Source organism: Pelobates fuscus, chromosome 1 (genome assembly GCF_036172605.1).
Source record: "Pelobates fuscus isolate aPelFus1 chromosome 1, aPelFus1.pri, whole genome shotgun sequence".
NCBI lineage: Eukaryota > Metazoa > Chordata > Amphibia > Anura > Pelobatidae > Pelobates > Pelobates fuscus.
This window is the reverse complement of record NC_086317.1, coordinates 410,099,794-410,117,772: the sequence shown is the minus strand read 5'-3', so window position 1 is coordinate 410,117,772 and position 17,979 is coordinate 410,099,794. Positions and strand designations below refer to the sequence as shown.

The window sequence follows — 17,979 nt, the reverse complement described above, 5'->3', positions numbered from 1 at the left end:
CAATGGACCATCTACCATAAACTGGCAGAATCACTAATCAACACGTGACAGAATAGAGTTGTCCATTATCAGGTACCAAAGAGGACACAAAATATATAAAGAGGCCATTTTAATTTTCTTACACTTTCATCACGCACTCTTTTCTTGAATATTGATTTACCCTTGTGTGATTAATCTGATATTTTAAAGTTATCATTCACCACTAATTCACTAGCATAGATGACTCCACTGCGTTAAGTAATTTCCCAGGGAGGAAATTCTTCTTCTTTGCACTCACAATCAGAATAAGTAATGCGATGTCCTAACATCTGTCACTTGCTCATTTATCACATGTTGAGTAGAGATGTAGAAATAATTTGGCGTTGAGAAATCAGGCATGTTCTAATTCCTGCAAACAGGGAGTCCCTCAAAATGATATGACTTTTACCTTTACTAGACTTTCAAATATGAAAATACAATATTGATAGAGACCATAAACATACATGTCCTGTGATTTCATTTAGTTAACCACGTGGGTGCCATGTGGCAAAGCCAAGACCCCAAAGTTGTGTGTTGCTCAAATCAACTTTGAAATCCTTGCTGTTTATACTGTTCAGTCACAATGTATATTTGCTGTGGATTGCAGGAAACCCTTGATTGGTTGGCCAGTCACCCTGATAAATAAATGAACACTTTAAAAGACTTGAGAGATCCAGGAGAGTGTGGATGGATGGATGGATAGATAGATTTAAATTCTATTTCAATTCTGATTTAAAAAAAAAAGCAGGTGAAATACGAAATGTATTTATTGCTTTATCATTTGGAAATAATGTATGAAGAACATGTTTTTTGTTTTTTGTTTTTTTTATTGCAATAGGCTCAAAGACTAAATTCGACACTTGCTCCTTGGAACAAAATTGCTAAGCTAATTAAAAACATAGAATTAACCTTATCATTGAAGATGACAGGCCATTAGAGTCGTGATATAATGCATTGTCTCTGTTTGTAATAAAACTGTCAGAATGCTAACAGGTTTATTCTTTAAACTCAGAATTTTAGTAATTTAAATGCAAGTGGCAAATTAAAGCTAAAACAGCCATACTGTGACTAGAGCTTAAAATTTTTTTTTTTTCCAGAGCAGCTAGCTTAGTTTTTGGCAATTTGAAATTCATATTTTTAAATTTGGAGTTTAGTGGAGAATGCAAAATGTTGATTTCACCAGCGTTTTCATGAACTACACTTCATTTCCACAAGTTATCATGGATGATATGCTATTTATCATGATAATCTAGTTTCCTTGCAAATGTCAGAAGCCAAATATAAAATAAATAATAAAGTTGTTGTGGATTTAACCCTTGTATTTCCTTAGAATTTCTGTGTGAGAACATGCAGATAGTTTTGAAAAAATAGTTTGCTAATAAAATCTAAAATGTAAGAAATTAAAGAGAAATTAAAAATGTCCATTGCCAGAAATTGGAAAAATACGGCAATAGACTCCTGGCAACAATGTAAAGAAATTGGAAATTGGAAAGAGGAATATCCTCCTATTATTGTAATAATACGAAAAACTATAAAATATGGGATAAATGGATTAAGATCCTTGAAAGACCTATAAGTGAATGACATAACTATTAAAAAAGGTGTAGATAAAAAAGGAAAAAGGTTATAATTAATTTTCAAGAGAAAGATAATAACTATATCAGGACAGATTAAAAGAAAGAGAGAGAGAAAGGGAAGGAGAAAAAAAAGGGAAAAGAAAAAAAGTTATTTCTGATTGCGCTGTTTCGAATATATTGTTTGTATGTTTTTTATGTTTTCTATGTTTATTTGTAACATTGTATGATATAGGATAATCGTACTTTGTATGAATATTTGTGTATGTATGTAAAATGTGCAATTTGTATATTATAAAAACAAAACCTAAAGAAATTATTAAAATATAAAAGAAATTAAAGAGACACTCTAACATAAGTTATACAATAATAAACTTACTAATTGTGTTGGTTATGGTGAAGGGAGGTATCTGTCCACTACACATAACTACAGAAAACTGAATTAATTTGCAACAATTGTTGTACATTAGACTGCAAATTAGAAGGTCAAATTCAGAGGATTCTATCTAAATTCATGATCATTTGAATTGGTTAAGGAAAATACAATGTTTCCACAAATATCCCAGAGTTCCCAGCTTGACATGCAAATGACCACAGACAAGCATCGTGTTTCAGATGTCATCTGGTCTTTTTGCAGGTTCCTCCTAGCAATGAACACAGCTTTTTTTTTAACAATAGTATGGGTTGTATCCACAAGGACCAGTAACCAGAAACCAGCCATGGACTGTACAGTTTCAGCTTTGTAGGTCTTATCAAGATGCTGGTTTTGGTCCGGAAGTTGAAGTCTCTCTGAGAACGTAGAGCTTGATGAAAATATATGTATGTGAAAGGTTCTAAAAGCAGTAAGTCAATACTGAATACTTTTCACTAAACAGTGAGTTGGCTTGGCTCAATAATTAATTTGCAAAATTAATAAAATTCAGGATAATATAGCTTTGTTTGAAAATTAAATCACCAACTTGATGGATTCGACAATGTTTTTTTAAGTGTTGCACTCTTTATCGTTGTTTTTGTTTTTATGTTTTTTATAGTCTGTGATCCAGTCATCAATATATGATGTTCTGTTATATAGCAGAGAGGTATATTTCTTGCAATACTTCAGCTTTCAGCAGAACTAAAAACTACAACCCCCCTGTTTTAAGAAGGGAAATTAGACAAGCATTAACTATCACACACAAAACTATCATGTAAGCTTCACTCAGTGATCCAAGTATTAGTGAGACTGTATATCTGTTCATCTGTCATTTTTAACCCCTTTGGAACTGTAGTGGAAACACAATCCAGGGCTTTAATATTTTAAATACTTATCGAACTCTCATACAGGTAAAAATGACATTGGGCCATTTGCCCCAAGATAGCGTTTTGGTTTTTGCTGTGATAAATCTTACCAGTCTCACATCTTTACCCACCACCACTTGTGTTGGTATTAGAAGGAGGGATTTAAAGGTTGTTTTCACAAACAGTTAATAAATCCAATTGGACTGAATGATACATACCCATCACCCAGACGAAAATAACTTTGCCACATTATACTTTTCCCCATATTATTGAATAATTACAAAGGAACATGTATGAGGTTTCATTAACAAAGTTTTTGTTTTTTTGTTTCGTACATTTATTATATATTTTTTCTGGCACTGCAACTGCTGTGAAGCTCATCCAGCCTTTGACCAGGGATAGGCAACAGCTGGCTAGGTTAAAATGGTAGTGGTGATGCATGGGTTAAATGATGTATACTAAAGGAAGAGGGGATTTAAATCTGGAGTTAAGCCTCCTATGTGGGAGTGGTTTAACTACACCATTTCAAGTGAAAGGAGACTGGGGGCTGAGTTGGTCCAGCATACAAGAGCAGTGAGTCAGACAGGGAGCTGTCCAGCTCTCCAAAAATCTGAAACAGTACTAATTACTACAGACTGCTGACATTTAAAGGTACATCACTGAAGAAGCCTGCAATAAAGAAGATCACATCACAGAAAATACTTTAAAAGACCAAGGTAAGCATAATTTACTTTATTTTGGCGGTGATGCTATTCTATCTCACTGTACACGTGAGAGCATTGTGTTTGTAAACAGAGAATCATTTTCAGAAGAATAGTCATTAGAGTGAGTCAAAATTTCACCTGAAAATACATCACTTAGTAGAGAGATCGTTTGAAATGTCCCTAATTTGCTGGTCTAATTCTGTGATGTTTTAGTTTACAATGACATCTGATGTCAAAATCTTTGCCAACTCAACTTTGCTGCATTGAAAAAAGTACATGATCTGTGTGCAGAAGCTGGTTATAATGGATTTTAAAAAATGCATATAACACAAATATTGTAAAAACAGAATGTTCAAAGTTATGGATTTAAATCATGATTATTTATATATATATATATATATATTTTTTTTTTTTTTTTTCAAGGCACATATATAAAAGTTTATTCTTTTATTGTTATATAGGCATTTTTTATGTATGCTCTTTGCTCCTTAGTCATTTGAAAGTAAATACTAGGATCCATTTTTTCTGTGTGTTCAGGAAAGTAGTGTATAGATTTATTTTTCTTGTCATTATGCATAAGTAGCACTTTAATTATTGACAATACCAGAATTTCTTTATTTTTCCATGTTTAAAAAGAAGTGAAAAAATATCAGTAATAGCATAGGGGAGTTAAAGCCCAACTACATTATAATTTATTTATTTATCATAAAAATGGTTAGAAATTAGTCCAACAACCAAAGGTTAAGAGTTTGCTTTAACATATATCTATGTAAATGTAAATTACCATAATATAGTTATAGTATGATTTACTGTGGAGCTTAGGAAATTATTAAATGGTAGACATTTATTTTACCATTATGCATACTTACATTTTCAATAAAAAACAGCAATACAGGTGAGACAGCGCTTAATAAATACTTAAATATTAAAATTTCCTTTTATATTTCTAATTACAAAATATAATGAGTCACTTTGTTCATAATAAAAATATTGCAGCTGACATAAAATCACTGCTTGTAAACTGCAGCAGAATGAAACTTATCATCAATATATATACAATTTGTATTATCACTAGTTTTACAGTGAAATACTCATCTATATGGAGCTGCAAGGGTTACCTGTAAAAACTATTCTGTCCCAACAGTCCAATACACAGGCCTGTTGGATAGGTTTTCCAAACAATTTAATATTTTGGATAAACTTTAAAAAATTTATTTTTTTGTATTTAAAATATTATTATATAAAAAAAATCATATACAAAAATATATCAATATAAAAAGTAAAATCAAAATATTAACATTTGTTTATAATATTGAATCATTTTAAAAGTTTATCCAAAAATATAAAACCATTTGAAATTGGAATCCAACAATACTAAATGAGTACACTAGTAAAATGAATAGAATATATTGACTAAATAATATAGCCATGTTTGAAAATGCTCATTCACATCATTTAGAAGAGCTTAGATGAACTCAGATTTACTAAACAAAGCAGCTGAGTTCACTACAATTTGTATTAATCAGCAGTTTCAGTCTTTTCATTTTTATTTAATTTCTTTTATATATATCAAACCTTCTGACAATGAAATGTATGGTGGTCAATATTTTCTCAACTGATTTCACTAACTGTGAAGAGCGGTGAAATATAATGTTGCTGACTAAATAAAAGTAACAATAATAATATAAATAGTAATATATATATATATATATATATATATATATATATATATACATATATATATATATAAAATTTAACCTTCACAAGTATTTGATATATAACATAGGTCAGAGGTAAGCAACCTTTGGCACTCCAGATGTTGTGGACTACATATCCCATAATGCTCTTACAGCCATAATGCTGGTAAAGCATCATGGGAGATGTAGTCCAAAACATCTGGAGTGCCAAAGGTTACTTACCGCTGACATAGGTCATTAGATATGTGTAGTAATACAAAATCAGACTGTGTAGTTGAATCAGAGAAGTTGCATTTAAGTTAGTTGCAGTTTAATAATTTAAAAGCACTGCAAATAATATATGGTGTGGCTATGTAACCAGCAGCTATATATATTGCTTTCAAAATAAAATTGATTGTATTCATTGCTTAAAATATGTTCAATATGTCTTTGAAATCTGAACTGTTTGGAATAAAAAAAAAAAAAATCAGACGATAACATTATTCTTTCACACTTGAACTTACACTTTTTGAGTTTTTGTGTTGCCATACGATTCTGTATTGCGAGATAGCGGAGAATAGCTAAGACAGCAATCAGTGTAAGGTTTAACTTTTGTTTAAAGTAAACGTGTAATTGCTTTCTTTCCTAACAATTCATACTTCCTTTAATTCCCTATATTCTTTGGTTCACCATTGTTCAGTGTATTGATGGGACCTTTTTATTGGAGCAAATAAAAGTCACTTGCAAAAAGTAGAATCTATTCTTTACTAATAAGTATCATGGAAAGTGGCCCCTGGTTGGTTGTAGCATCACTTAAGAGATTAGAATACAGTTACTTTGTAAAATCTACATCTTCTTATCCACAATAATGCAAGTGTATGGATGAAGGTTAGGAATAAGCCCAATGGTTCTTCATATAAATATAAGTAAAACATTTCATTAGTGGAAATTGACTTTCTTCTTCTATTTCATTGCAGGTTACTTTGACAAATAAAACGTCAGGCAAGTGGAATGTAATATAGCAACATTGCAATATACATTGCAAAAAGGCTCAAGTACAACCTCTTTATCGAGAAGAAATCAAAATCTTAACCTTCAAGTATTTTGATTTCTACATTAAAAATCAGAAAAAACAAAAATATCCTGACCCCAGCTTTACATTCAGACTTATCTTTGGATCAATGTCTGAGATGGTTAGTGTACATGGGTGGATGGAGGAGGCTCTGAGCTCACAGGATGAGATGAATGAGTCAAATCAAAGGGAGTCTGCATACGATATGATGTCAGGTATGAGTCATGAAGAACATGGAAGCATTGATGGAGAAGATGATGAAGAGGAGGAGGAAGATGGAGAGAAACCAAAAAAAAGGGGACCCAAGAAAAAGAAGATGACAAAAGCTAGGATGGAGAGATTCCGTGTCCGACGAGTGAAAGCCAATGCCAGGGAACGTAGCAGAATGCATGGGCTTAATGATGCACTGGACAACCTAAGAAGAGTTATGCCTTGCTACTCTAAAACTCAGAAGTTATCGAAGATTGAGACTCTTAGACTGGCTCGGAACTACATATGGGCATTATCTGAGGTATTAGACAGAGGCCAGACAACTGAAGGAAAAGGTTTCCTTGAAATGCTTTGTAAGGGACTCTCTCAGCCCACAAGTAACCTGGTAGCTGGCTGTCTTCAACTTGGACCTCAGACAATGTTTTTTGAGAAGCATGAAGAGAAGTCCCATTTATGTGAATCTTCCCTACCTGGACACACGTACAGTTATCAATCTCCAGGCTTACCCAGTCCACCATATGGTAACATCGAAGCACATCACTTGCACTTAAAGCCTCCCACATTTAAATCTGTGGTGGATTCTTCCATGGTGAACCATACGTTAAACTGTACCACCCCGCCATACGAAGGTGCTCTTACTCCCCCACTTAGCATCAGTGGTAACTTTTCTCTAAAGCAAGATGGGTCATCTGATATGGACAAGTCCTATGCTTTCCGCTCTCACTATCAATCTCTTGGACTTGGTGGATCTCATGGACATGGGTCGCACTTTCAAACTGCAGTTCCACGATATGAAATTCCCATAGACATGCCCTATGAAACATACCCACACCATGCTATTTTCAGTGAATAAATAAAAGACTCAAATCTGAGGGACTAATGGGTGGTGAGAAACGAAAAGAGCAACCCAATTATTTTTTCTGTAGAGTGATTATCTACTTATCACATGACTTTCTTGACTATGACAGCTATTTCTTATAAGTTAGCACATTGCAATCATGTACACTTCCCATGAGTTATCTTCTCATTGTTTTCAAATTTCAACTTGTAGCATTGTTTCATTGTTTGCAGTCTGAGTTCTGTTTGAGTAGTTCTAATTGTGAACAATGCACTGGTAATGGGACAATTGCAGGGCGAATTTCCTGGTGATAGATTTAATTATCCACGTTAAGAGGTGGACATTTTACCCATTCCTTATGGTGATGTTATGGTAATCAACATGTTCTAAAAACTAATGAATTATGCATCTATAACAGCAAAATCAGTATAAGCACTTGGAAGATTCTAAAACCTTTCTGGTTTCCACAAGGGAGAAAACAAAATAAACAAAGTTTTCATATCTTGCACTAAACATAGTAATTTTACAAATAATGATTTTAATGTATTAATTCACAGGATTATTCCCTGGAGTGGGAATTGCTGGGAATTAATGATTTGATATTATTTACCTTAAACTTTCATACAGGAGATGAAGTCTTTTACTTTATGGAAGCCTGTGAGCTCACAACATCTTACATACAATGGCTATGCCAGAATGCCTATCTTAATTGTGAAAAAAAATCCTATACAGTTACAGTAGCCTAACACTTTGAACATTGAGCAATCTTAAAGAGACATTCCGGACCCCTTAAGCTTGCTGAATGCTTTAAGTGTGATGAATGTCCCTTTTTTTCATTTTACAAAAAGCGCAGATTTCAATAGGAATTGGCACTTTTATCAATTAATCTTTTTACACAACACATGTTTTCATTTGGGGTATATCTTCTAAACAGTGATCTTATTTATTTGCTTTTTTTTTTGCATTTGAGCAGGGGAGTTTCCCTTTAATGTTTAGCAACTTGAGATTTGTTCATAATCTCCAGAAATGAAATACTGGCTGTTAACGTCAATTAAATTAAAGAGTAGGGGCTTTATTGATCAATCAGGGATCTGTATTACGTTGAAAACAAATTGGCAATCATAGATGAGGATTGTTGACTATTTAAGTCAGTTGATCGCTTGGCATCAACCACAGCTTACAGTTCTATGTATAAACCTCTAGATGCCCATAACTTTGTAAATCACTTTAAAAATATTATTTAAAAAATAACAGTGGAAGCCATTTCAGTAATAATATAATTTGCAATTTCAATTTTCTCAATTCAGTAGCCTTGATATATCATGTACCCTGCACCAAATTTTAAAGAGAAACAATTTAAATAATTTAATATACTTTGATTTAGTGTATTTATGTAGGATAGTGGATTAACTGCTTATTTATTTATTTGGGATAATGGAACTACCCCTTTCATAGCACCTAGCTAGCATTATATTATACCGATCAAATATCTCAACAATAATGTAGTAGTTATAATCAAAGTCAGGTGTTTCTGGCATAGATTAACTATTTGTGCCAGTACGCTAACTACACTATGAACCTACCATACAAACAAGATTTGTTGAGACATCAAAGGCCGGTGGGCTAAATGGTGAGGGATGGTAAGGTAACATATGATTTGCACAACTTAAGCTAAAAAAAAATTGTCCATCATTTAGATGGATTTTAAACAAATCCATCTAAATGATTTTGGTCTAAAGCTCTTGTTTGTTACTACATTTATTAGAGACTTTGTTAACGCAATATGGCAAGCCAGATCTAAGGGTATAATTAGCCCTTTATGTGATATAGAGACAAAAAAGCATACAAGGTTTTTACAAAAGTGAGAATTCCAATGATTTTCAAATTTAAGGCAAGAGTAGCTGAGATGAAAGCAAAGCTGACAGAGAATTTTTCCAGTTTGGCTATTTTGGTCTTATACTTTAAATTCACCTTGAATTCTCACTTTAGTGAATGACCCGGATAGTGTAATCTTTATAAAGTGGAAACCTTAACTTGGCCCAAATTGCTCATGAATTCTGGTGTATTGTACTGTTTTCTATTTATTTGATTAATATTTATTATATAGTTGTTGTTATTATTATTACTTTGATCAAATATTTGTTTTCTCTTTGCATTGTGACTTTTTTTAAATTGTGTTTTATTTATATTATTTATTTTAATTTATTTGATGTCTTGTGTCTTGTAAAAAGGCCTCTAGATCTCTTTTTATTACAGTTACTTGTATATTTTTAATACACTTGGTTGTATGTTTTTTTTATATTACAGTTGGCTGGTTATAACTCATTTATCAGGGCAAATCGATTGGGTATGTTATTCACTTGCAGAAAATCCTGGAGATGAAATGAGCCAATTTTCACATTGAACAAACAAAATCAGATCATTATCTGCAAAGTGGCATTTTCACTTGTTTTACATAGTTTTGCAGATATTCTTTATGCATATGGAAAATTTGCAAACAGATTTATGTGGGAATTCACTTGGGAGGTAGAAGGTGCCAATTTTTGCTTGCTTTGCATATTGACAGGAAAAAATGTCCCTCCTTCGCCCTAAAGGCATTCATCAGAATCAAAGATATGTGATATGCTGTAAAACAGAAGTGGCATCATATTACATGCATATATTATTTTTTTCTATGTAGATACTAGCTACTAGAGAGTCAAACAATATGTGTCCTAGTCCTACTTTAGTTAATATCTGTTCAAAAGGAGTGGAATTTAAAAAACTTCAAGGTTCAAGGCTAATTTCTGCTATTTAGTCCCCAATTTTGTAATACTGTCCCCAACTTTTTTATTTTCTTAGCCCATTTGCCCATTTGCCCATTTGTTGGGATCCTATACACATTTATTTTTGGATATGTAAGAAATTCTGATAAGAATTAAAAAGAAAAGACAGATATCCACCTAATATATAAAGAGACCCACAAAATTAATCTACCAGTGTTATGTTATATATAAAAGCAACATAATCTCTCTTACACAAACATCAAGATGATAAACAAATCCTCATGAATTGTACAAAATGCAAATCTTCTTTCTCCTTTCAAGACAGGACATGCCTCCTTATAGAACACTTCCATTAATAGGCTTTGGAACTCTAGTATCGATGTAGTTTACCAAACCCATCAAGCCTAGCCTGTTAACGTAGATATGTCACTTTTAGGGTCCTTGCATATTTTGCAAAGACCCCAAAAGTGCCAGATCCAGTGTGGGTCTGGTGGCCGCAGGTTGAAGTGGAAGGTAAGACTTTATAAACCTCAAGCTGTCCATTGCGGCTGCCGCCATCTTGGTCCCACAGGTCCTCTTCATCTCCAGGTCCACTTCAGCTACCAGGAGCCTTAAGTGCTGTACTTTTGCGTATGCACAAGAGTACAACACTGAGGTGTATGGACGATCCCAGGAGTCTGCAATAGCGTCCATAGATAATGCCTGAATCCCACAGCTATCACTAGTGATGGCTGCTAGGAATGAACAAAAGTTGACAGCAGAGCTCTGCCTTTTGTCAACATTAGTCAACCTGAGGCTTGTCCATAAGGCAAAGTAGTCCCTAGTTTTTCTTATAGTATCTTTGGATTGCGCTGGAATTTTAATGACATTCCAATGCAATCTTAATCAATATTTCATAAAAAAATATATATCTATATGGAATACTGAAAAGTTACAGATCTGCTTTAAATTCTGTCTGACCACCATCACTATTACTAATGCACCGCAAACAAAATGCCCCAGGGTAACTATGCAAATAACCCTCCTTTGAAAGACAAGTTCACATTCTAGCATTAACCCTTGGAGACTGTTGGCCACTTTGGTTGACTCCAACTGTTGTGGAAAATATGTGCTTGCTAATAAACACGAGCAACGATTTGCATAATCAATTTCCCAGGCTGTGAGTAATGGGACCACAAGAGCTGGGTTGGCGAAATTGGCCATCACTGGTGTAGAAGGTGTGAGATGTGCTACCGTCTGATTTACTCACTCCTTCTGCACTTAAAGAGTTAAATATATCAATAATCAAATCATATTACAAAATGGCACAACAGATTTTCTGCACCTTTGCATTTTATGAGGAGTAACATTTATCACTGTGTGTGAATCAGAACATACACTTGAATATTTGACATGAGATAAAGCCACACCAGTTATGATCACGTAAGCAAACCTGGGGCTGAAATTATCTAAGTGTGTTAGTTGAAAGACTGTTATTTTATACTGAATAGAATATGTTTTATGGTTTTGTAAAGAAAAAGAATGGAAAAACAACAAAAAAAGGCAAAAAAAAAAAACAGCTTTCTTGACTCTAATAAAGTTGTGACTTTTGTTAAAAATAGAAACTGAGTAGTGTGATTTATTGTTATGGATATGCACGTAAACATTATGTCTCGTACCCCATCATATGTAGTAAAAAATATGACATGTTTTTAGCCCTCTGCAAACCATGCTTGTTCTTTGTCTGGAACCTTTATACTTCTTTCCTCTTTTGTGCAAATTAAAATACATGAGTAAAAAACTACTTGGCTAAAAAATGCCATGGACATGGGGGCTTTCACCTGACTCTAAAAATAGGTTAATTCTCTACATGCATCAAATATATTTACTGCTAAAACCATTTTAAAAGCATATTACAACCTACAATTTAATTTTAAGCTGCTCACACGAGCAAGTAGGAGGATAAAGAAAATTATATATCAGGGTTATTCACTAAAGTTTAAATGGCCCCGTACCTAGGGCTGGATTAAGAGCCCATTGGGCCTGGTGCTGATAGTTATGATGGGCCCAATTACAGAATCTTATCGATAGATTACACTAAAACAATTATTCCTTCCAAACATCATGTATGTGGTGGAGGTGGTGCTGGAGGGAAACTCACAGGATATAGCCATCAGAAAACACATACCCTATGCTAATCTCTCGCTTTCATCTTTCAAGTAAATCCATAGCCCCTAACAGCAGTGTCTGGTGAAGCAGGAATTTGTTAGGCGGGATACAAGGGTGGTCCATGTAACCAGAACCGCCTAAAGGGACAAACATGCCCAATGACAGGGCGTGCCTGCACAAAGAAATAGATGGTCAGCCTGGAGTGAATGCATGTCAGTCTTCCTGCCCAACCAAGGCATCCTGAACCCTGAGCTTGGCATAAATACGTCTATTGATGCGCTAGCTCTACGCTTTTTAAGGACAGTCCCCTCGCACTCGCTGGTCCACTCCTATCCTAACCTTCTTAAATAGCAGGCAGAAGCTCATGTTATGCAGTCTGGGACAGAGAAAAGGTCTGTGTTGTGAATGTAGAAGAAAGGGAACATTCCACAGTGTTAGAGAGACTGAAGCAGCCAGACCATTTGCATAGTGTGCAAAGTCAGCTTTACCTTAACTAATTTCATTGTCAGAAAGTCCACACAAGTTTTGTTCCCCTACATCCCTCTTAAGTTTCCATAATTAAGCAAGAGCATGTGAAGAGTAGCAAAAAAAATAAAAATTTAATGGGCCTATTCCATAGGCATGGGCCTGGAGCTGCAGCTCCATCAGCCCCTATAGCAACCATATGGCCCATGAAAAAAAAGGAAAATAAAGTCCCCCATATTACTACAAGGCTGGGGTAGGCAACTTCCGGCACTTCAGGTGTTGTGGACTACCTCTCTCATAATGCTCTTACAGCCGTATTGAAAGGTGTAGCCCAAAACATCTAGAGTGCCAAACGTTGCCTACCCAGGGTTTTAAACTTCCCCATGCCTCCACCTATGGGCATTCGATGGGGGACTTTACATAAAAAATGTGGGTAGACAGATCACTATCCACCCTTCAGTAGCCAGCAGATTGGAGCAATTATTTTTTCAAGTAATTCTTTCATTAGGATGCCCCCCACCTGGTTTTTTTTTTTTTTTTTTTTTTTTAATTTGATAGCCCCCAAGCAAAATTACAAGTTTAAACTTATAAAGACAGTTACTAATAAAGCTAGCAATAATTAAAGGAACACTCGAACATTACAGGGTATTTCCAAACCATTTTTTGTGTTTGTTCACTAATGCCCTATTGGGCATTATTATTTAATGCCTCTCCCCCCCAAAAGACACTTAAAAAAGGTTTAGAGAAAAAGCTTTTACTTACCTAAATCCAGAGTGGGCAACGCTCCTGGTGCTTCTTGGCACACCCCCATCTAACGTCACGAGAGCTGCACAGACGTCCAGTCAAAGGCTTCTCGTAGAGACTTAAGAAAACTGAAAAGACAACTTTAACAGCAAATTGAAGAAAGCAATAGTCACTGTTCAGGAAATGCTTTAAATAATATATACAAATTGTAACGGCCACCCCGAGTATCAAAGGGGTGTTCGCCGTTAGGGACGTCCTTTTCCCTTAGAAGGAGCTGTGCTGCAGTATTCTCCAGATGTTATCTCAGCCGACCAAGTATCCGAGTAGGTAATAGAGCTCTTACATTAGTTGTGAAGCAGGTTCCCTACAAGCACGAGACAAGACACTCGACGACCAAACAAGATGGCCGCCGCCACATGTTCGTGCATACGAATCGACAGCCACCCAGTGAACCAATTAGAACGTTAGAGTTGCAGTTCGGAATAGTGCCAAATATGTCAATTGACGGCACACGACTGTCTTGGGTGGTCAAAATGTTCGGTAAAACGTTCGGTATACGAACTAAGTGGGTTTGTTCATTCAATTTTCATACCGTTTTAGGTGAATGGAAGTGTGAGTAAAAGTTCAGGATGGCAATAAAATTATAATTCCAATGAACAGGGCATCTGTTACACAAATACAAACTAATTCTGATTACACCTGTCTATTTTACATTATCCCTCTACCTGTCTTTTTATACTCTCCATATATCCAGCCCCTTTTGTCTACATTTTACCTTTTGCTTCCTGTACTTGCAGATCGCTATAGCTATCCCAAATGCAATGTGTCTCTTTCCCATCATACCCCTTAGCACATGTGATGCTTCTGCCAGGCTGTTGCTTCGTCTCACAATTCTTACATGCTGAGATATCGCTCTATGTAAAGGGAAAGAGCAGGAGATCACCACCACTCATCATCACACAAAGCAAAGAGGAGGCCTGGCAAAGGAGAACGGGACCACCACCAAGTCTCTCTCAGTAGGGAGAAGTAATTTGCAGTGCATTAGGTTTCTCTAAGTAGTCCCTTTCCAGTTGGCTGTGTGGTTGGACCCTGACTGCCTCTCAGTCTATGACCAATGTGGCGTAATAGGCAAATCTGCCCCTAACTCTGAACTGTGAGAGTCCAAATAGGCCCTTACAACCCTTTGGGTCTTAAATTGGCTGCACAGATTGCATCCATAGTTCATGTATTTTAGTTATGTACACATTTTATTGGCTTTTGTTAATTGTTAATTAAAATGTAAATATATATATTTGAATTTTAGTTACTAATTGATGATGATGGATACATTTTTAAATGCTTTTTATTGATATAAAAAAACATTTTTTACACACAAAGTTCGTATACAGAACTAACAAACATAAACATTCATTAATTGGTTTTACACCATTTTGGGTCGATATTGTAAATCTTTCATAAATCACTAGTGCAAAATACCAATACGGAAGACAAGGATAAATACAGATACATGAACACAAAAACATGGTCGTAGAGTCTAACTTAGTTAAGGTTACTCTAAATTTCTAATAAAAGGTCAAAAGATGAGTAGCTCAAGAGGGCTGGCTCAAGGAAACATCTCAAAAGCCTTTGATCTTATCAATAAGGATCGTAATAATTTCTAGATACCTGCGATTAGAATATATATTGGTGAGAATTATGCCCCTCTCGATCTCAAGCTGATTTATCAGTTGAGTTTTAAGATGTTCTTTAGTCGAGATACAGACTTTTTTCCAATTTCTGGCAATTAGAGTCTTGGCTGCCATAAAGCAGTGTACAATCAGGATGTAGAGGAACTAGAGAAGTGTGTTCTGTTATAATAATGTTTTTTTTTATTCTTGCTAATTTCACACCAGAGGAGCATTGCCATATTATCTAAACGCTATCTGTTTGATTCTAGTTTGTAACATGCTTGTTCCCTAAACTCACTTAATTTTAATTTATAAATGTGTACAATCATGTTGGCCTGGAACGTTTGAACAATTAATGGATACCCCAGACCACCGTGATATTCCTTTTTCGACAAAACATAAGTATTAATTCTCAGTCTTTTACATCTCCATATATAGTTTTTTATGATACACTGTATAATATTAAACCAGTGTTTGGATACAGAGAGGGGAAGTATGCAAAATAGGTATACCCATTTAGGAATAATGTACGCCTTTATGGTGTTTATCTTACCCCAACAAGAAATCTCATAACCTCTCCATTATTTCAATGAACTGTTGGCCTCTTTCAAGAGTCTTAAAAAATTTGCATCCATAGCCCGCCTAGAGTCTGCTGTAATTATAACACACAAATAGGTGATCTATTTGGCTGTCCAAATAAAGTCGTATTCTCTTTTCATCGACTGCCGCATATTTCCTTCGATGTTCTTAGTAAGGGCTATAGTTTTGTTCATATTCAATTTATAGTTTCATACCGTACTATATTTTACGAATTCCTCCATTAAATTGTCTAGTGAAGTATCTGGTTCTGTTACAGATATTAGAATATCGTCCGCATGAAGACAGATCTTTAATTCTCTATCAGACAATTTGATCTGGGGATTATGCCTTATGTTAATAACAAGGGGTTCATTAGACAAAACATACAACAGCGGGGACAATGGGCAGCCCTGTCTAGTCCCATTTGTTATATTGAACCACTCAGAACACATATTTCGGGCAACTATTCTTGCCGAGGTCTACCAAATACAGAACTCCTATTGCCTCCACTATCTGACCCTCAAAGACAAAATGGTTCAGAACACCTCTTAAAAATCTCCATCCGATACTTTCTAAAAACTTTAAAGAAAAGGTAAGTATAGCCATCTGGAGATTTTCTGTTCTCTAGTTCAGGGCTTCCCAAACTTTTAAGGCCCGAGACCCACTTTTCAAAATGGTAATTTTTCGAGACCCACTTGCTTTTTTTAATGCATATTTTAAAAAGTGAACACCAAGACAATCCGCTTTAGAGGCATACAATTGGCACACCATAGCAATCCGCTTTAGATGTACACCATGGCAATTGCTTTTAGAGGCATAAATCTGGCACACCATGGCAAACAGCTTAAGAGGCATACAATTGGCACACTATAGCAATCCGCTTTAGAGGCATACAGTTGGCATACCATGGCAATCAGCTTTAGAGGCTTACAATTGGCACACCATGGCAATCAGCTTTACAGGCATACAATTGGAACATTATGGCAGCTTTAGATGCATAAAATTGGTACATTATGGCAATCAGTTTTACATGTATAAACTTGGCACATCATGGCAACTTTAGGTGCATAAAATTGGCACACCCGTGCAATCAGTTTTAGAGGCTTACAAATGGAACACTATGGCAACCAGGTTTAGAGGCATACAATTGGAACATCAGGGCAGCTTTAAATACATAAACTTGGCACACCATGGCAATCAGCTTTAGATGCATAAACTTGGCACACCATGGCAATCAGCTTTAGATGCATAAACTTGGCATATCATGGCAATCACTTTTAGATGCACAAACTTAGCACATCATGGCAATCAGCTTCAGAGGCATACAATTGGCAAACAGTCAGATGCATTAAATTGGCACTCCATGGCAATCAGCTTTAAAAGCATACAATTGGCCCACCATGGCAATCAGCTTTAGATGCATAAAATTGGCATATCATGGCAGTTTTAGAGGCATAATTTGGCATATCATGGCAGTTTTAGATGCATAATGTTGATATATCATGGCAGTTTTAGAGGCAGAAACTTTGCATATCATGGCAATCAGTTTTAGAGGCATACAACTGCTTACTCACAGACTCAGTCAGAATTAGACGTTGTGTCCTGCTCATCCAGGCCCCTCACATTGATTATCCCAGTGGTGGAACTAATGTAGAGAGAGCCCTGGTGCAAGTATGCTTTCTGGGGCCCCCTCTAGTGCAATTGTGGCCAAAAGGTAGATCTCCACCTGTCGGAGAACTTCAACAATGCTATGCCTGCTGGGAATCTACCATTTGTCCATCGTTGCAGGGTTATATTTGTGAGCAGTGTTTGAGCGTTTAAATGTAAGCATGTTTGTGTATTAAAGGACCACTATAGTGCCAGGAAAACAAACTCGTTTTCCTGGCACTAAAGTGCCCCGAGGGTGCCCCCACCCTCAGGGTCCCATTCCCGCCAGGCTGAAGGGAGAGAAAGGGGGTTAAAAACTCACCTTTCTCCAGCGCCGGGCTCCCTTGGCGCTGGGGACTCTCCTCCTTTAGCCGTCATCGGCTGAATGCGCATGCGCGGCAAGAGCCGTGCGCGCATATAGCCAGTCCATAGGAAAGCATTTTCAATGCTTTCCTATGGACGCTGGTGTCTTCTCACTGTGAAAATCACAGTAAGAAGCGCTGAAGCGCCTCTAGCAGCTGTCAATGAGTCAGCCACTAGAGGCTGGATTAACCCATTTGTAAACATAGCAATTTATCTGAAACTGCTATGTTT

General features: G+C 35.7%; 1 protein-coding gene across 1 annotated transcript; it reads left to right on the top strand.

Moving 5' to 3' along the window:
• Window positions 1–6,314: 6,314 nt before the first annotated feature.
• NEUROD4 (neuronal differentiation 4) lies at window positions 6,315–8,943 on the top strand. The gene has a single exon (XM_063444796.1). The coding sequence runs from the start codon at window positions 6,432–6,434 to the stop codon at window positions 7,383–7,385; it is 954 nt and encodes a 317-aa protein (XP_063300866.1). The 5' UTR covers window positions 6,315–6,431; the 3' UTR covers window positions 7,386–8,943.
• Window positions 8,944–17,979: the final 9,036 nt, after the last annotated feature.

Coding starts and splice junctions, on each gene's coding strand:
- NEUROD4 (XM_063444796.1), top strand. CDS start 6,432: ATGTCTGAGATGGTTAGTGTACATGGGTGGATGGAGGAGGCTCTGAGC.